Source organism: Oncorhynchus masou, chromosome 8, assembly GCF_036934945.1.
Source record: "Oncorhynchus masou masou isolate Uvic2021 chromosome 8, UVic_Omas_1.1, whole genome shotgun sequence".
NCBI lineage: Eukaryota > Metazoa > Chordata > Actinopteri > Salmoniformes > Salmonidae > Oncorhynchus > Oncorhynchus masou.
Window position 1 is genome coordinate 38316114 of NC_088219.1, and position 20599 is coordinate 38336712.

Genomic DNA, 20599 nt, shown 5'->3' on the forward strand with positions numbered 1-20599 from the left:
CTGACCTCAATCCTATAGAACATTTGTGGGCAGATCTGAAAAAGTGTGTACGAGCAAGGAGGCCTACAAACCTGACTCAGTTACACCAGCTCTGTCAGGAGGAATGGGCTAAGATTCACCCAACTTATTGTGGGAAGCTTGTGGAAGGCTACCCAAAACATTTGACCCAAGTTAAACAATTTAAAGCCAGTGCTACCAAATACTAATTTGAGTGTATGTAAACTTCTGACCCACTGGGAATGTGATATAAATAAAAGCTGAAGTAAATCATGCTCTACTATTATTCTACCATTTCATTAAAATAAAGTGGTAATCCTAACTGACCTAAAACAGGGATTTTTTTACTAGGATTAAAAATCAGGGATTGTGAAAAAGTGAGTTTAAATGTATTTGGCTAAATTGTATGTAAACTTCCGACTTCAACTGTATATAGGGCAGCTGCTTCGAATGTGTTAGTGATGGCTGTTTAACAGTCTGAGGGCCTTGAGATAGATGCTGTTTTTCAGTCTCTCGGTCCCAGTTTTGATGCACCTGCACTGACATCGTCTTCTGGATGATAGTGGGGTGAACAGGCAGTGGCTCGGGTGGTTGTTGTCCTTGATGATCTTATTGGCATTCCTGTGACATCGGGGGCTGTCGGTATCCTGGAGGGCAGATAGTTTGCCCCCGGTGACGCGTTGGGCAGTCCGCACCACCCTCTGGAGAGCCCTGCGGCTTCGGGCAGTGCAGTTGCCATACCAGGCAGTGATACAGCTCGACGGGATGCTCTCAATTGTGCATCTGTAAGATTGAGGATTTTAGGTGCCAAGACAAATATATTCAGCCTTCTGAGGTTGAAGAGGCGCTTTTGCGCCTTCTGAGTGGACCATTTTAGTTTGTCAGTGATGTGTACTAGAGGTCGACTGATTAATTGGAATGGCCGATTTTCAAATTTTGATAACAATCGGAAATCGGTATTTTTGGGTTCCGTATTTCACTGAAAGAATAAACATTTTGTTTTCGAGATGATAGTTTCCGGATTTGACCATATTAATGACCAAAGACTCATATTTCTGTGTGTTATTATGTTATAATTAAGTCTATGATTTGATAGAGCAGTCTGACTGAGTGATGGTAGACAGCAGCAGGCTTGTAAGCATTCATTCAAACAGCACTTTTGTGCGTTTTTGTCAGCAGCTCTTCGCAAGCACAGTGCTGTTTGACTTCAAGCCTATCAGCCTAATGGCTGGTGTAACCGATGTGAAATGGCTAGCTAGTTAGCGGGGTGTGTGCTAAAAGCGTTTCAAACATCACTCGCTCTGAGACTTGGAGTGGTTGTTCCCCTTGCTCTGCAAGGGCCGCGGCTTTTGTGGAGCGATGGGTAGCGCTGCTTCGAGTGTGGCTGTTGACGATGTGTTCCTAGTTCGAGCCCAGGTAGGGGCAAGGAGAGAGACGGAAGCTATACTGTTACACTGGCAATACTATAGTGCCTATAAGAACATCCAATAGTCAAAGGTACATGAAATACAAATGGTAGAGAGAAATAGTCCTATGAATACTATATTAACTACAACCTAAAACCTCTTACCTTGGAATATTGAAGTCTCATGTTAAAAGGAACCACCAACTTTCATATGTTCATGTTCTGAGCAAGGAACTCAAACGTTTGCTTTTTTACATGGCACATATTGCACTTTTACTTCTCCAACACTTTGTTTTTGCATTATTTAAACCAAATTGAACATGTTTCATTATTTATTTGAGGTTAAATTGATTTTTATTGATGTATTATCTTAAGTTAAAATAAGTGTTCATTCAGTATTGTTGTAATTGTCGTCATTAAAAAATTGGCTTTTTTTATTTTTTTATTTAATCGGTATCTGCTTTCTTTGGTCCTCCAATAATCAGTATTGGCGTTGAAAAATCGTAGTCGATCGACCTCTAATGTGTACGCCGAGGAACTTGAAGCTCTATCGGCAAGTCTCTGTTGTGCAGCACACATGAGATGATGAAGTTCCACTTGTATGCAAGTCACTACTAAATATTTGCCATCAGATATCGTATGGTTTTCTGCCAGAAGTCAAAGAGCTCTGTTTAGGTTGTCATTTTTTCCCCTGTGCTTCCAACTAGAGGTTGTTGTTTTTTTCTCCTCTGTTCTCTGTGTACACATGTTGCCCTTCCTTCAGAAAAGCATGCATCACTACTTTGTTCATTTGCAGAATTTCTCTTGTTCACTTTTTCTTGTAAATGCCCACACTCACCAAACATTTTATTTTGTAGCTACCAGCTATGCTTGCATAACTTTATGAGCTTTTCAAATTCTTTATCTAACAGCATCTGATTTTGCTATTCGTGTGCTGATTTGGATAGCATTCTGTTAGTCCTAATGGGATTTTCTAGCGTTTCTAGCGCCCCCTTGTGTGCTATGCCGGTAATACCATAAATTCCTGTATGAGAGGAGGATGGAATGACAATATGACAATCTGGATACCACCAAAGCCAACCGAAGAGCCTCCACTTCTGTGTCTGCAGAGCTGAAGGGTCAGGTATATACTGTAAGGTTAGATGGAGCCATCTACGGTTTCCTTCAGATCTGAAAATCCCAAATGGAAGGTTGTATCTCATAGGTGGGGTTATGTTGATGCTGCACAACTACTAGTGTTCACAGACACAGACCCACAGACTAATGCTTACAAACACACACAGTAGGAATGAGAGGGATCAATATGAGTGGATACACATGCTGAGAGCTCATTGAGGAGGTCACTTTGCATTAATATTACTATGATGGAGGTGACCTCCACTAGGACCCCCTCTCCTCACCACCTCTCCCCAGGGACAGGCCTCTCTGGCCTGGGCACCAGCACATCCATGCCTGGGGGTCAAGGTTTAGAAATAATGAACTGAAAATATATCATGTGATACCATTTTATATTATTTTGTGGTGCTTTACTGCATATCTCAGGTTCTTTGGTGTGTTGAGACACCACACACACACACACACACATCTACCTCTCAGACATGTAGTCCCGTTAATCACCAGCAGGGTGCAGCCCTGTTGTAACCGAGGAAACCCTAACCACCACTTCAACACAGACCAATTGATTGCTGGAAAGGAGGCTGGCAATAAATCAAGCAGAGAAGCAAATGTAGAAAAAGCTGTTCTTGTTTGTGTCTAAACAGGAGGAATAGAATAAATCTGCTCTATTTTTCACTCAGTTTGAAAGCAAATTTGATTGTATTTGTATGCTTTGGTTGGTTAGAGACCTTCATTTTTAAAAGTGCACCTTTGGAATTGTAAGCTATGTTTTCGCTTTGCTTCAATATAATCGATTCATATATCCAGTTTTTTGGTTTCCATTTGGGGATGACTGATATACGAAGTTAAATACAAATAAGCGTTTTGTCCTATTAAATGAAATGAATGAGGATGTTCAATATGTTATTCCATTATTTAAATAATCATAACTATTATTTGATAATACCAACAATTTGCAGTCTAAAGAACTTTCCTGGCGTAATAATATTAGCTTGAATATTCTGCGGCTTCCAATTTGTGTTGGGTTTGAACTTTATTGCTGAATGTGCAACCAAATAAGTATAGCTGTGAGCTGCAATGAACGGGGTTCACAGGATGACAAAGGGGAAAACAAATATAATTTGGATAACAAAGCAGGCACGATCATGTAGGAACTATCGTCCTTAATGTGCAACCAGTGGAAGCATTACAGTGTTTATCTCTCAATACCACAAGGATGATGCCAGTTAAGTTTGGTCTGATGACGCAGGTAATCGTTCTTAAAGTGTTGCGACTATGTACTAATTCTGGGGTAAATTTGACGAATGGTCTTGGTTAAGATTTGTGAAATATTTTCTGTATTGGTATACAGTGCATTCGGAAAATATTCAGACCCCTTACCCCTTTCCAAATTGTTACTTTACAACCTTATTCTAAAATTGACTAAATAATTTTTGCGAATGTATTATTTTTTTTTTTTATACTGAAATACCTTATTTACATAAGTATTCAGACCCTTTGGTATGAGCCTTGAAAATGCGCTCAGGTGCCTCCTGTTTCCATTGATCATCTTTGATGTTTCTACAACTTTATTGGAGTCCACCTGTGGTGAATTCAATTGATTAGACATGATTTGGAAAGGCACAGGTCCCACAGTTGTCAGAGCAAAAACCAAGCCATGAGGTTGAAGGAATTGTCTGTAGAGCTCCGAGACAGGATTGTGTCGGCACGGATCTGGGGAAGGGTACCAAAAAATTTCTGCAGCCTTGAAGGTCCTCAAGAACATGGTGGCCTCCATTCTTAATTGGAATAGGTTTGGGACCACCAAGACTCTTCCTAGAGCTGGCTGCCCAGACAAACTGAGAAATCAGGGGAGAAGGGCCTTGGTCAGTGACCAAGAACCCGATGGTCATTCTGACAGAGCTCCATAGTTCCTCTGTGGAGATGGAAGAACCTTCCAGAAGGACAACTATCTCTGGAGCACTCCACCAATCAGGCCTTTATGGTAGATTGGCCAATCCGAAGCCACTCCTCAGGAAAAGGCACATGACGGCCCGCTTGGAGTTTGCCAAAAGGCACCTACGGACTCAGACCATGCGAAACAAGATTTTTCTGGTCTGAAGAAACCAAGATTGAACTCTTTGGCCTTAACGCCAAGCTTCACGTCTGGAGGAAACCTGGCACCAGGTTCCATACGGTGAAGCATGGTGGTGGCAACATCATGCTGTGGGGCTGTTTTTCAGTAGCAGGGACTGGGGCACGAGTCAGGGTTGAGGGAAAGCTGAATGGAGCAAAGTACAGAGAAAACCTGCTCAGGATCTCAGACTGGATCGAAGATTCACCTTCCAACAGAACATCGACCCTAAGCACACAGGCAAGACAACGCAGGAGTGGCATCGGGACAAGCCTCAATGTCCCCTATTGAACCCGATTGAACATCTTTGGAGAGATCTGAAAAAAGCTGTGCAGCGACGCTCCCCATCCAACCTGACAGAGCTCGAGGGGATCTGCAGAGAATAATGGGAGAAACTCCCCAAATACAGGTGTGCCAAGCTTGTAGCGTCATACCCAAGAAGACTCAAGGCTGTAATCGCTGCCAAAGGTGCTTCGACAAACTACTGAGTAAAGGGTGTGAATACTTACGTAAGTGTTATATCAGTTTTTTTTTAGGTTTTTTATATATATATTATTTATTTTTATTTTATTTTTTTATTTATTTAACATTTGAAAAATGTCATTATGAGGAATTGTGTGTAGATTGATTGATTGGGGGGGACTATTTAATCCATTATAGAATAAGGCTGTAACAGTGGAAAAATGTTTCTGAATACTTTCCAAAGCCACTGTATTGCGGTCATCTTTGAATTATGGGACTTTAATCAAATAAACTCTTTCGAGATCCATTCAAATCTACGTACCAAATATGTTTTGAATGTGCTTTTAGAATTCTTCTTTTAACTCTTTTGTTCTTGACTCCTTGTGCATTTGAGCATGTCCATCATGTAGTCACCTGTGTTACGGCGTGTATTTGGTTTAGGAATTGTATTGTGCAAATTGAAATACACAACAAGTGTACACACCCTTTAGTTAAGGCAATTGGGACTCTCCAGAATTCCTCAAGGCAATTTGTCCAGAGGCGACAAGGAATCGCACACATTATGGTTCAATTCTTATAGGGTGTGAATATATTATGTCACTGTTGCCAATCTAAGGTTGCGGAGACTTTTTTTATAGTCGCACAGCTTCTAAGGATGTTTACGTACCAAATTTCATGGCCCCATGTCCGTTGGTTCAGTTCTTATAGCCCTGGTCTGGTGTTGCGTGGCCGTTTTTTAAATGCGGCAACTAATGATTGAATTAATTTGACATTGAGTCTATATACGAAATCTATAGGTACAGGCCATATTTCAATGCCGCATGAAAAAAATAAAAATCTAAACCATTAAGGGTTACTATGGGATTTTGGCAATGAGGATGGATACCGTTTTTTTATGTCTATGCGTGCAGTTTGAAGGAAGTTGGTAACTAGAGCAATTGCTAACTAGTGTTAGACTTCCAGTCATTGCGCTATGGGTAGACTATATAGACAAAAGTATGTGGACACTCCTTCAAATTAGTGGATTAGTTTATTTCAATCACACCCGTTGCTGATAGGTGTATACAATTTATCATACAGCCATGCGATCTCCGTAGACAATTGGTAACAGAATGGCCAAACTGAAGAGCTCAGTGACTTTCAACATGGCACCATTATAGGATGCCACCTTTCCAACAAGTCAGTTTGTCAAATTTCTGCCCTGCTAGGGCTGCCCCGGCCAACTGTATGTGCTGTTATTGTGAAATGGAAACGTGTAGGAGCAACAACGGTTCAGCTGCGAAGTGGTAGGCCAGACAAGCTCCCAGAACGGGACCGCTGAAGCGCGTAGCGCGTTAAAAATCGTCTGTCCTCAGTTGCAACACTCACTACCAAGTTCCAAACTGCCTCTGGAAGCAAAATCGGCACAAGATCTGTTTGTCGGGAGCTTCATGAAATGGGTTTCCATGGCCAAGCAGCCGCACACAAGCCGAAGATCACAAGGCGTAATGCCAAGCGTCTGGGGCTGTTTTTCATGGTTCGGGCCCCTTAGTTCCAGTGAAGGGGAATCTTAACACTACAGCATACCATCACATTCTAGACGATGCTGTGCTTACAACTTTGTGGCAACAGTTTGGGGAAGGCCCTTTCCTGTTTCAGCATGACAATGCCCCCGTGCACAATGAGGTACAAACCGTGTGAAAGAACTTGACAGGCCTGCAAAGAGCCCTGACCCCATCAAACACCTTTGGGATGAATTGGAATGCCGACTGCGAGCCAGGCCTAATCTTCCTACATCTGTGCCCAACCTCACTAATGCTCTTGTGGCTGAATGGAAGCAAGTCCCCGCAGCAATTCTCCAATAGCTAGTGGAAAGTCTTCCCAGAAGAGTGGATGCTATTATAGTGACAAAGGGGTGACCAACTTCATATTGACTCTGGCTATGGAACCCTGACCTGTTCATTGGACGTGCTACCTTGTCCCTGACCTGTTCATTGGACGTGCTACCTTGTCCCTGACCTGTTCATTGGACGTGCTACCTTGTCCCTGAGCTGTTCATTGGATGTGCTACCTTGTCCCTGACCTGTTCATTGGACGTGCTACCTTGTCCCTGACCTGTTCATTGGACGTGCTACCTTGTCCCTGACCTGTTCATTGGACGTGCTACCTTGTCCCTGACCTGTTCATTGGACGTGCTACCTTGTCCCTGACCTGTTCATTGGACGTGCTACCTTGTCCCTGACCTGTTCATTGGACGTGCTACCTTTCGCACCTCCTGTCTTGACCTCTGAATGACCCTGCTGGTCTTCTATGAATGTTTGTTCTTGAAGATGTTTAATCTAGCCTTAATGGCCATGTGCTATCTCCACCCCTCGGAGCCTGGTTCCTCTCTAGGTTTCAACCTATAGAACTTTGGCATCTGCTGATGTTAAAAGGGCTTTTATAAATGCATTTGATTTGAATGCCCATGATTTTGGAATGAGAGTTTCAAGCAGGTGTCCCCATACTTCTGGTCATGTAGTGTATCTGCTAGCATGTCTATGGGCATCTGCAGGCTAGCAGATACCCGTAGACGTCGTCATTGCGCTAATGCTAGTTAGCATCGGCTCGCGAAACCGCCTCGAACTTCCCTTTTTATACTAGACACAGAGAGATAGAGATGGCATCCACAAGTTCATCTGACTCTGGGGAAGTAGATAAAGGGCCTCACTGCCAAATCCCTAAGTCTCCCTTTTAAAGACTAATGAAATGAGTCTCGAAATCCAAAATCTGGACTGAATCTGATGTGGTTCATGAGAAGATGATTTTGAGCATTAGCTTTACAGATGCAAAGAATGAGTCGTTAATAGTTTCTTTGTCTTATGTCAATAGCAAATTCGGTGTGGTTCATTATAGTGATGATAAGTTTCAAGTTGATGTGGAGTGGATGAATTAACTGTCAGTAATTCGGCCATCTTGACCAATCCCTTAACTTTTCTCAAACTAAGACAATTTTGCTGTCATTTTGGACCTATGGTTCATGAGAATATGGATTTTTGTATATTTAAGCACATTTTTGCATATGGCTAATATGCATCTGCTGGTGTCGTCTTTGAATGAGTTGTGATGAGTCAAAATACCACATTTGGATTGAATCTGACTTTGTCAATGAGTAAAATGTTTTTAGGATTATTTTAAGCATTAACCTTACATAGTCTAAACAGTGAATTGTTCAGTTTCCTTCATTGTTTTTAAAGCTATCATTGCCAAACGTATGGTTCATCATAATAATGTATTGATGACCTTAAGTTTCAAGTTGATAGAACATTGTTTAGGGGATTTACAAAGGATTTCAATGGAAATGTGAAATCAGATTTCCTGGTTGATCAATAATCAATACCTTAGCTTATCTCGAAGTTAAGAGACATACCACGGGCCTACATACCAAATTTGTGTTATTTGGACTTATGGTTCATGAGACATTTTCCCAAATGTTTTCAAAAATGTCCAAGATGGAGGAAAATCTATCCTGGAAGACCTTTTGGGTCCTTGAGGCAAGTTCGTTCAGCATGAGGAAAGACTCCAACATACAAAGTTTTAGGTTGAGGTCAAACGATGTGACGGATAGGAGGGTTTAAGTGAGGCTTGTTATAACAGCGCCCCCTGTAGGCCAATCGGTGCCATTCTTTTTGACCAAATTGCTTATGGCCTCTACTCTCTGTGTGCCAAATTAGTTACTGGACCGTGTAAAGAAAATAACAATGGGTATTCACAGCTTTGCTGTGAACTCCTAAAAACAGTGGTAGCAATGGTTATTTATGAACATAACCAATAACAATGTATGTGTGAGTACTCTCTCTCCCCAACCCCAGCTCTGCATTAGTTAACACATCTGTCCTTGTGAAGTTGAATATATCCACAAAATGCAAAGCGCTTTGAGCACCTGGAAAAGCTCTATATAAACCCAACCAGGCATAATTGTGAACTATCTCCGAGCCAGTTGGTTGTGGTGGGTGGCAGACTGAACGTTGTTCTTCCGGACCCAGCCTAAGGTTGAATGTAAAGGTGAAGCCCACTTAGTGTTTGCATGGTGGAGGAGAATGGAGGGAGGGAGGGATGGAGGTGCAGGGGAGGCAGATGGCAACAGGGTGAGGCTCTTTCCACTGAGAAACACAGATAATTGGAGAGTGATGCTTAGCGGCAGCCTGGCGATCGATGCCAATCTCCCCTCTAAGTCCAGGGGTTATGATTTTCTTTTTATACGCTGCAATTAATCCAGTGTTTAGCCCCACACACGCCTGCCTGAAGAGAGCACGGGCATACCAATGACCTGGTTTAGACCACCATCACCCCCGCTGATCGCTGTGTGTGTGTGTAAAGAGTTGGGTCACGTCTGGTTTGTAAATGGATGCTCCTCGGCTCTCCACTGTGTGTGCCCCGTTATGATTTTTCTCCTCTAGTCGTGTGTGTGTGTGAGAAATCAGAACCAGGCAGCATCCTGCCCTGAGGCCTTCAGCACAGAACTAATGGATCAAGTAATTGTCCGCCACTACCAAACTGACCTGTACAGAGAGAACACACACACAAACCAAACTCTCTTAGAAGTACACACCATCCAGTGACAAATCCAGCAGTGTTCCAACCAGTGTCTCCAGAGAGCGAGAGCTGCCTCAAAGAGCAGCCTCAAAGAGCAGCCTCGGGGCAGTGTTAGTGTTAATGATAGATTTATATCCTAAACCCATTAACAAAGCCACAGGGACCACACACACACACACACACACTCAGGCTGCTGGCATGGAAAGAGGCTAAAGCACAGAACACATTGGCTAGTTAGGACTTTTTAAAAACACTAGTTTGTGCAGTTACTTGTGATGTCCTGTGCTAAATAACAACGTTGGCAAAATTAAATATTGAGGCCTATACAACTGCTGAACTTACATCACACTTTTGGGCTAATACTTCATATTTAACAATAAGGGAAGAGTGGAGGGAGGGCAAGATGGGTGAGGGGCGAGGGATTAGTGGTGTTTTCAGTGGAGTGTGTATCCTGTTGAAGTGGCTAATATTTTAATTAAGTCTGAGAGGACTGTGAGAGCTGCCTGATAAACTCCCTCTCTTCTGTTGATGGTAATTTAGCCGCTCCCCAGAGGCACAGCCAGACACACTACTGTGTGCGTGTGTGCGTGCCACAGTGTGTGTTAATTGGTGGTCGTGCCGTTTATCTGTACCCGGAGACGGTGACAGCTGGTGACCCCTGGTCCTGCCTACAGGCTCCGCTCCAGCTCGATCTGCTGTGAGGGGCTCCTCTCTCTTCTGCTCTTTACTGGGGTATTATCAGGCCTGAAGGAGGGTCTTTGTGGGCTGGTTGTCAGTCCTAAGAACGGTTATTTGTGAGGCCTAACCAGGGGCACGCAGGGGGTCTTTGTCCCAGGGATGTAGTGCTAAACGGAGGCAGATGGCTGGGTGGTGTCAGCCTGTCAGCCACGTGGGGCTCCAGAGGACCAGAGGGAACAGGGGAGAGGGGGCTCAGCCCAGGCCTGTCACCCTAAATAGGGGCTGGGTCACCCCGGGTCAGGGCCCCTGCTTGGCTCTTGTTAGCACCCTCAATGGGCACCATGTGCACCCTATTTTGGTCCCCTGTCTGCGGGGCTGGTGTCCTAGGAAACTGGGCTGCTGAGAATTCTCCCAGGGGAAAGGAGGGGTGGGGGCTGTTCCTCAGGGGCCCACACTCTGGTCTCAGATTCCCCACACTCTCACTGGGGAAAGAAGGGGTGAATGTGTTTGATTGACAGAATGGTGTGTCTCTTCCCTAATGGCTTTTTAGTTAGCTGGATAATAGACTCTCTCTCCTCTCTCTTCTCCCACTCACTCACTCACCTTACTAATGCTGTGTAATTGCAGGATTTGTCATGTTTTGGAATGTTTCTTAGTTGAAGATTTATGTTGGGCTCGGTGTGCATAGGCAGCTGGCACCCACATTGATTTGTAATTTCATACAGTTTAGTTATAGGTCAGCTATTCAGCCTTTACTTTGGTCCCTGAACTTGGAGTACTAGCCCCAGATTAGACTAAATGTGTGTTCAGTAATTCTCTCTCTTGTATCCAGTCAGTCCTGTTACCCTGTATCTACTCATTCCTGTAACCCTTTATCCAGTCCGTGTTGTAACCCAGTCTCCGATCTCCTGTTCCTGTAGGTTTGCTGGTAAGACGGCCAGTAGTGGAGCTGTGGTGCTGGTGACGGTGGAGCTGAGGGGGGAGTCTGCAGCTCTGATCACCATCAACACAGAGAAGAGTGTCATGGGCCCCATGCTGCTCCGCGACCTGAAACGTGCCCTGGCCCGGGCCTAGAGCGCCCCCTAGCCCCAGTCCTCCAACACACAGAGAGAAATACCGCTGCCATGATGACATCTCCAACTCATTCATCCAAAAACACACATGACCAATGTCTTTCTCTCTCCCGATCTCTCATTTTCTTCCTCTCTTGCATTCTGTCACACACATACCCACTTACATGCAGGCAAGGAGATCTCAGAACGGCTCCAGAAACTGTTTTTTTTTCTGTTATTGCTTAGAGAAAAGCACTCCTAGATTCCTTATAGCTTTATTTAAATACTGTTATTGGAATTTGAAACCTCCTGAAGCGTTTCAAGAGCCATAAGCCAAGACAAATGAACTACCATGATGCTATATAGTGTATGACATTGATATAAACAAGAGAGTGCTTTTCTTTTTAGCTGAAGGTAGCCTAGCGGTTAGAACGTTTGGCTACTAACCAAAAGGCCGCGGGTTGTCATACCCCAAGCCAACAAGGTGAAAAATATTTGATGTGCCCTTAACCCTGATTTGCTCCTAGGGCGCCTTACAACTATGGCTGACCCTGTAAAACAATACATTTCACCCCACCTATCTGGTGTGACAATATAAAACAACTCCCACTGTTACTGTGCCTCATCCATTCCAAACCCTACTGTTGTTTCCAAATGAGCAACGCCTGTGAAGTGCCTTTTATAAATGAAGAAAGCCATGTGTTTTTGTGTTTTTTTAGGGAACCAAAAATGTGTTCATCAATCATTGAGGTCTGTATCACTATTGGTGAAAAGAACTGAGTGAATTAAAATGGTTAAGTGAAGGAACAGTGTTTTTGTCTCTTGATTCTTGATGGCGGTGCATGTGCTTTGGGTTGGTGTGTAGAGTTGTGGTGCAGTGTGTTCGTGTGTAGGGTTACTTTATAGAGTGTGTATGTGTGTTGGGTTGCGGTGCTTTGAGTGCAGTGTTACTGGCTGTGTCTTGGGATTGTGCAGTGGGTTGGATTAGGGTGCAGTGTTACTGGCTGTGTTTTGGGATTGTGCAGTGGGTTGGATTAGGTCTGTTACTGGGTTGGGATTGTGCAGTGGGTTGCAGTGTTACTGGCTGTGTTTTGGGATTGTGCAGTGGTTTGTCTGTGGGTTGGATTAGGGTGCAGTGTTACTGGCTGTGTTTTGGGATTGTGCAGTGGGTTGGATTAGGGTGCAGTGTTACTGGCTGTGTTTTGGGATTGTGCAGTGGTTTGTCTGTGGGTTGGATTAGGGTGCAGTGTTACTGGCTGTGTTTGGTATTGTGCAGTGGTTTGTCTGTGGGTTGGATTAGGGTGCAGTGTTACTGGCTGTGTTTTGGGATTGTGCAGTGGTTTGTGGGTTGGATTAGGGTGCAGTGTTACTGGCTGTGTTTTGGGATTGTGTCAGTGGTTTGTCTTATTTACTAGTTTCCCAACAATGCAAAGGTTGGATTAGACTATATACAAGAAGTGCAGTGTTACTGTGTAACGAGGCTGGAGTTTGTGTGCAGTAGTGTCAAATAAAATTGTATTTGTCACATGCACCGCCTACAACTTTACAGTGAAATGCTTATTTACTAGCCCTTTCCCAACAATGCAAAGTTAAAAAGTAAAATTTGCTAAATTATATATATTTTTTAAAAGAAATAGTAACACAATAAAATAACGAGACTATATACAAGAAGTACCGGTACTGAGCCAATGTGCAGTAGTACCAGGTAGTAACAAGGCTATATAGGAGTACCGGTACCGAGCCAATGTGCAGTAGTACCAGGTAGTCACGAGGCTATATACAGTGGGGCAAAAAAGTATTTTGTCAGCCACCAATTGTGCAAGTTCTCCCACTTAAAAAGATGAGGCCTGTAATTTTCATCATAGGTACACTTCAACTATGACAGACAAAATGAGAAACAAAATCCAGGAAATCACATTGTAGGATTTTTAATGAATTTATTTGCAAATTATGGTGGAAAATAAACTTTTGTTATTGACAATACTTATTTCAATATTTTGTTATATACCCTTTGTTGGCAATGACAGAGGTTAAACGTTTTCTGTAAGTCTTCAAGGTTTTCACACACTTTTGCTGGTAATTTGGCCCATTCCTCCATGCAGATCTCCTCTAGAACAGTGATGTTTTGGGGCTGTTGCTGGGCAACACGGACTTTCAACTCCCTCCAAAGATTTTCTATGGGGTTGAGATCTGGAGACTGGCTAGGCCACTCCAGGACCTTGAAATGCTTCTTACGAAGCCACTCCTTCGTTACTCGGGCGGTGTGTTTGGGATCATTGTCATGCTGAAAGACCCAGCCACGTTTCATCTTCAATGCCCTTGCTGATGGAAGGAGGTTTTCACTCAAAATCTCACGATACATGGCCCCATTCATTCTTTCCTTTACACGGATCAATCGTCCTGGTCCCTTTGCAGAAAAACAGCCCCAAAGCATGATGTTTCCACCCCCATGCTTCACAGTAGGTATGGTGTTCTTTGGATGCAACTCGTCATGTTTGGAGGACAAAGAATGCTGTGTTGAGTTTTTACCAAAAAGTTATATTTTGGTTTCATCTGACCATATGACATTCTCCCAATCTTCTTCTGGATCATCCAAATGCTCTCTACACGCCTGGACATGTACTGGCTTAAGCAGGGGGACACGTCTGGCACTGCAGGATTTGAGTCCCTGGTGGCGTAGTGTGTCACTGATAGTAGGCTTTGTTACTTTGGTCCCAGCTCTCTGCAGGTCATTCACTAGGTCCCCCCGTGTGGTTCTGGGATTTTTGCTCACCGTTCTTGTGATCATATTGACCCCACGGGGTGAGATCTTGCGTGGAGCCCCAGATCGAGGGAGATTATCAGTGGTCTTGTATGTCTTCCATTTTCTAATAATTGCTCCCACAGTTGATTTCTTCAAACCAAGCTGCTTACCTATTGCAGATTCAGTCTTCCCAGCCTGGTGCAGGTCTACAATTTTGTTTCTGGTGTCCTTTGACAGCTCTTTGGTCTTGGCCATAGTGGAGTTTGGATTGTGACTGTTTGAGGTTGTGGACAGGTGTCTTTTATACTGATAACAAGTTCAAACAGGTGTCATTAATACAGGTAACGAGTGGAGGACAGAGGAGCCTCTTATAGAAGAAGTTACAGGTCTGTGACAGCCAGAAATCTTGCTTGTTTATAGGTGACCAAATACTTATTTTCCACCATAATTTGCAAATAAATTCATAAAAAATCCTACAATGTTATTTTCTGGATTTTTTTTTTTCTCATTTTGTCTGTCATAGTTGAAGTGTACCTATGATGAAAATTACAGGGCACTCTCATCTTTTTAAGTGGGAGAACTTGCACAATTGGTGGCTGACTAAATACTTTTTTGCCCCACAGTATAGGAGTACCGGTACCGAGCCAATGTGCAGTAGTACCAGGTAGTAACGAGATTGTATAGGAGTACCGGTACCGAGCCAATGTGCAGTAGTACCAGGTAGTAACGAGACTGTATAGGAGTACCGGTACCGAGCCAATGTGCAGTAGTACCAGGTAGTAACGAGATTGTATAGGAGTACCGGTACCGAGCCAATGTGCAGTAGTACCAGGTAGTAAGACTGTAGACTGTGTATAGGAGTACCGGTAGTCATGAGACTGTAGCCAATGTGCAGTAGTACCAGGTAGTCATGAGACTGTGTATAGGAGTACCGGTACCGAGCCAATGTGCAGTAGTACCAGGTAGCAACGAGACTGTGTATAGGAGTACCGGTACCGAGCCAATGTGCAAGGGTACCAGTTAGTAACGAAGCTATATATAAGAAGTACTGGGTACTGAGCCAATGTGCAAGAGTACGATGTCGTTGAGGTAATATGTACATGTAAAAGTGACTAGGCAATCAGGATAGATAATGAACAGAGTTGCGTGTGTGTTGGAGTGTCAATGTAGTGTGTGTGCAAAAATAAAGATGTCAATGCAAATAGTACAGGTAGCCATTTGATGAACTGTTCAGCAGTCTTATGGCTTTGGGTTACTGGTAGAAGGTGTTCAGGAGCAAAGCAGTTGCCATACCAGGCGGTGATGCAGACAGTCAAGATGCTCTCAATGGTGCAGCTGTAGAACTTTGATGATCTGAGGGCCCATGCCAGTCATTCAGCCTCCTGCGGGGGAAGATCCGTTGTCGTGCCCTCTTCACGATGACTGTTTTAGTGTGTATGGACCATGATCTGTCCTTAGTGATGTGGACACCAAGGAACATGAAGCTCTCAACCCTCTCCACTACAGTCCTGTTGATGTGAATGGGGGAGTGCTCGGCCCTCCATTTCCTGTAGTCCACAATCAGCTCCTTTGTCTTGCTGAGGGAGAGGTTGGTGTCCTGGCAGCACACTGCCAGGTCTCTGACCTCCCTATAGGCTCTCAATGTTGTCGTGATCTGGCCTACCACCGTCGTGGAGTCGGCAAACTTAATTTATGGTGTTGGAGTCGTGTACGGCCACGCAGTCGTGGGTGAACACGGAGTACAGGAGGGGACTAAGCACTCACCCCTGAGGGGCCCCCGCGTTGAGGGTTAGTGTGGCTGATGTTTTGTTGCCTACCCTCACCACCTGGTCAGGAGTGAGTTGTTTAGTCCCAGGGTCCTGAGCTTGGTGGGCATTATGGTGTTGAACACTGTAGTCAGTGAACAGCATTCTCACATACAGTAGGTATAATCCTTTTGTCCAGATGGGAAAGGGCAGTGTGGAGTGCAATAGAGACTGTGTTATCTGTTGGGGCGGTATGCGAATTCGATTGGGTGTCTGGGATAATGGTGTTGATGTGAGTCATGATCAGCCTTTCATGGCTACAGATGTGTGTGGTACAGGGCGATAGTCATTTAGACAGGTTGCCTTGGCGTTCTTGGGCACAGGGACAGGTTGAAAGTCTCAGTGAAGACACTTGCCAGCTGACCAGCTCTGAGTATGCATCCTGGTAATCTGTCTGAATGTTAACCTGTTTAAAGATCTTACTCACATCGGCTATGGAGAACGTGATCATGCGTAGAAGGTATTTAGCTCCTCTGGTAGTCTTGCGTCACTGAGCAGCTTGCGGCTGGGTTTCCCTTAGTAATTCCTAGTAGTTTGCAAGCCCTGCCACATCCGACAGCGTGGATCTTAGTCCTGTATTGACGCTTTGCCTGTTTTGATGGTTCGTTGCAGAGTGTCACTAGGTTTCTTAGAAGCGTCCGGATTAGCGTCACGCTCCTTGAAAGCGGCAGCTCTGGCCTGTTCGGTCGGATTACGGTGCTGTGTGCATTTGTGGTTTGCGTCTGGCTGCGTTTTGGGTCCGGATGTAGTGTGTGTTGGGTTTGGATGAGGTGTTGCTGAGTGTGTTGAGTGTGGGCGAAGAGTGTGGTTTGCATCTGGCTGTGTTTTCCGGCTCATAAGCGAGGTGTCTCCGAGGGCTGTAGAGAACACCTGTCAGATCATCTGTCAGCGCTGCACCGCTAGCATCCATCACCTCTCCCTACGTACCCATTCCACCTGCCAGCTGTTCCCAGCACAAACACACACCATGGCACATCATACACACACACACCTCGACAGTAGATACACACACACACACGACAGGCTGCATTCCCACCTCTACATACGTATACCCCATTGCACATTCACACATATGCACTCAAATATAAACGGTACTAACACACACTAATGTCATCTTCCCCTTGCACAGACAGCCACACTGGGTGCTGCTACTGTAGCTGGCAACTGTGGGAAAACGGCTTGATCTTCCATTATGGTGCAAGCCGTTAAGGCCTACTGCAGCCGTAACTTACAGCTCACTCTGAGCTACAAACACAGGCGTTGGCATATAAATCTGGAGCTTTTACACTCCCGGCATGGTGACGTTTTTATGTCACATTTAGAGAGAGAATGGTCTGATGCTGATACACGCCGACTCGGGCAGCGAGGGACGAATGTGTTTCACTCTGCCGTCGTCTTCACCAACACACCTCCATCACCACTCTGTTGGTCCTAATGGAACTAGACCATTAGGCTGGAACACATAACAACCCATTCTATCTATTCTGTCGAACATTAGCCATGCTATCAGGGCTATAAGTACCACGGTCGGTGTCTAGTTGGTTTTAGAGTTGCTCTATAAATCAGCTGTATTCTCCCAACACTGACTGCTGGTTCGTACATGGACCTAGTGAGGCTGAGCTGAAGTCATGTATGTTTGTTGTTATGATGAATGTGTTTTTAAGATGCGCTCATGTTCAAATTCACTTTATTAGCAATTTCTAGGAATCTGCTTTGTGTGAGCGGCTGAGTATGAACTGGGATTTTGACTGCGGGTCACAAGACTGTGTAAGGCCCGCTTCAGTACTGTGAAAACAATTTCCCTTCGCGGTCGGTCATTAGGGGTGGCGTAGAAAAGAGCATCTTAGTGGTAGAGTTGTTTGACTAATGGAGTGTGTGTGTTTGAGAGGACCTTACATCTGTACATTGACTAGATTGGTATTTCCCATTAAAACACAAATCATGAAATATGGGAGAAAGAGAGTAGCCATTTATCATGTGATAACAACCAAATAAAGCTAACTCAACTAGCAAGGTGGCCGACTACCACACCCATGTTCATTTAATTCATCAGAATGGCTGCATGACCTTATTCTCTGGACGCTTCTTCCTGATCTGAAATAATCATACCTTCTGTGCATGTGCTACTTTACGTTGAATGGCATGTTCTTCCTTGTCTGCTGTTACTCTAATGGCCTATTGCAAACAGTATTACAAAACAAGCAGGACACAAGTCTAAGTAGCGATTTAATGTTCTACATTTTTTTCATATTCATTTTATCTATTTATTTTCACCTCAATAAAACGAACAGTTATTTCTGGTGAGTTTGCCAAATTTAAGCAGGAGAGCGACATAACGCCGGTAGTTATGTTGCTAATGGTTTTCATCTGACCAGCTACATGGTCTGACTCTGATTACTGGAACGTAAACAGAGTCCTAATTATACCAGGCGTCGGTGGCTGTTTGTCTCCTTGTTGTGGTTGCCATGGCAACAGTGCCACATCTACTATCTCAAAGTTAAGTCGTCTTCCCTAATTTGATGTAGGCAGCGGCTGAGTTGTGTGATTGTAGCTCGAGGAATGGAAAACGACATGGAGAATAGCTAAACTGAGCCTTCATGGTCTTGTATTCAATGTCTTTGACTGAGTGTTAGCCCTCATAAGAAATGTATATATGTATATAGGCTGAGGTGGACAAACTAAGCGGACACACAACTGCTAGTCTAGCTTGTAGGCGTTGCTACAGTGGCAGTGTGGATGCGTGTTCAGCCACTCCCTATGTGTCTGATCCATCTCCCAGGTTGGCACCAGCTATAATGGGCTGGGGGGGCTGCCTCTCTCCCTCCTCACCCCTCTGGTCGGTGGTGACAGCTTGATTTTGTGCTCTCTCAGGGCGGCAGAGCGGCGACATGAGGGGCCTGTTAATATGGACTGTTCGTGGTGACTGGGGTGGTGGGTGGAAAGAGAGGCTTCCATTTAAGGAAACCACCTTTCTTACTGCCAATTTGAGGGAGGGAGGGGTGGATGGAGGGATGGGGTAGTTGGGGGGTAGAAGGATGGATAGAAACGGTCCCAGACACAGTAAAGGAAACAGCTGTCTGACCTGAGCAGGGAAGGCACTTCTAATTAACCACAGTGTCCCCCTCTGCCTTCCTCATCTGATGACAGGGAGACAGATGTGCCGACACACACGCTACAATTGAAAGACACCTTCACTAGCAGCTTGCACGAGCGCACCTTTGCCTGTCAGTGATATACGGTATAATACGGGGCCGTTTCAAAGCCTAAAACTGGACTGAAAGGTGATGTTTGAACCTTTTGAGGTCTTTATACGTACACTAGCAGAAACGGGGCCTCCTCTCCAGACGCCGTCCTCACAGTCAGACCTCCTGCTCTTCTTTCCTCACCAACGTCAAAGCTTTTCCTTTTCGTTCCATCCTCTTATTCTAGCTGTACATCGAGCCATCTATTACAGCAGCTGCATTTGAAGTTGTACATTGAATGTCCCTCTCTTTAAATTGCATTTGTTTCAGCCAGACTCCTCGCATTGACTTCTCCTAAATATGATCACAAAATCAAGGGAAATAGTTGCAAACAGGAACTCACACTTTTAGGCAATGCGTAGACCATTTACAAACCACAATACTTAAATGTTGATTTTATTCATTTGTGAGGTAAAGTGGAACAGTAACAGAAGCGCGATAACAGAATAGGGTGTAATGAATACTGTGTGTTGGAGGTAAGTGGAAAATGACATATCTACACCAAATACAATCTTCTGCCCCAAACCCATCTCTGTCTGTAACCAGGGGACCCCTGAGGATGGTGATTAGTCTTAAATGGATGCTCCACTGCTATTGTGTCTCTCCTTTATTGTAATTAGTTTTTTTTCCTGCACTGAAGTTTATTTTAAATGTGGCTCTGAAGCGTGGAGCCTAATGAACTACATGTCCCCCCACAGAAATGTTCAATCAGCTCCTTGTTAGGACCACAAGACACATTCAGGCTTTTAGTACTTTAGATTTTCCCGCTGTTACTTTTCGTTGCGTTCGCAACATATTTATCTGCTGTGTGGAGACGAGTAGGGGAGGAACATGTTCTGTAAGAATAAGGGGGGTTGATGGAGTGCGTGCATGTGTGCACATGCGCAGCGGCCCATGCACACACACACTCGCACACTGATGGAAATGTCCATGAAGTGATAGAGCAACCCAGTCTCATGAGCTATACGTTCAATGTAGAAGAAAAACAAAATCGAAGTAGTTGCATTTTAACAAACCAAAAAAAATAATTCAATGTTCATGTAGCGTGTCAACTTTCCTTTTATAACGGACGTGTGTAAACCATTTAGAAAGTACAATTTCATGTGAAGTGTTACCGAACCCAGGTATTTGAGGAGCAGCATGCAGTCAGGTGCGGTTCTCCCTCCCCCTCTCTCCTGCCTGTGTCTCTGCTCTCTAAGTGACTTCACCATGGAAACACAGAACGCCTTTATGATCGCTCTATGTAAGAACCCCCCCCCTCCCCTCCCCCCTACCCAGTTCTTAATTAGCGTTTGATTGTGCTGTAAAAATCAGCGGAGTGCATTAAAGAGGGATCAACGCAGTCCAAACGGAGACTGGCTTCATTAACGAGGATGGGGAAATAAAAAGCTCGAGTGTGTTGATTCAAGCCGAGGTAAACACATTTTGTGCC

At 44.4% G+C, this 20599-nt stretch overlaps 1 protein-coding gene across 1 annotated transcript in view; it reads left to right on the forward strand.

The window, feature by feature from the left end:
- LOC135544632 (AP-3 complex subunit beta-1-like) overlaps positions 1–12180 on the forward strand; it is a 61265-nt gene extending 49085 nt beyond the window's left edge. The window contains exon 27 of the mRNA XM_064972389.1: positions 11246–12180. Coding sequence (XP_064828461.1) covers positions 11246–11399 — 154 coding nt within the window. The 3' untranslated portion in view covers positions 11400–12180. The remainder of the gene's footprint in view (positions 1–11245) is intronic.
- The last annotated feature ends 8419 nt before the right edge of the window (positions 12181–20599 follow it).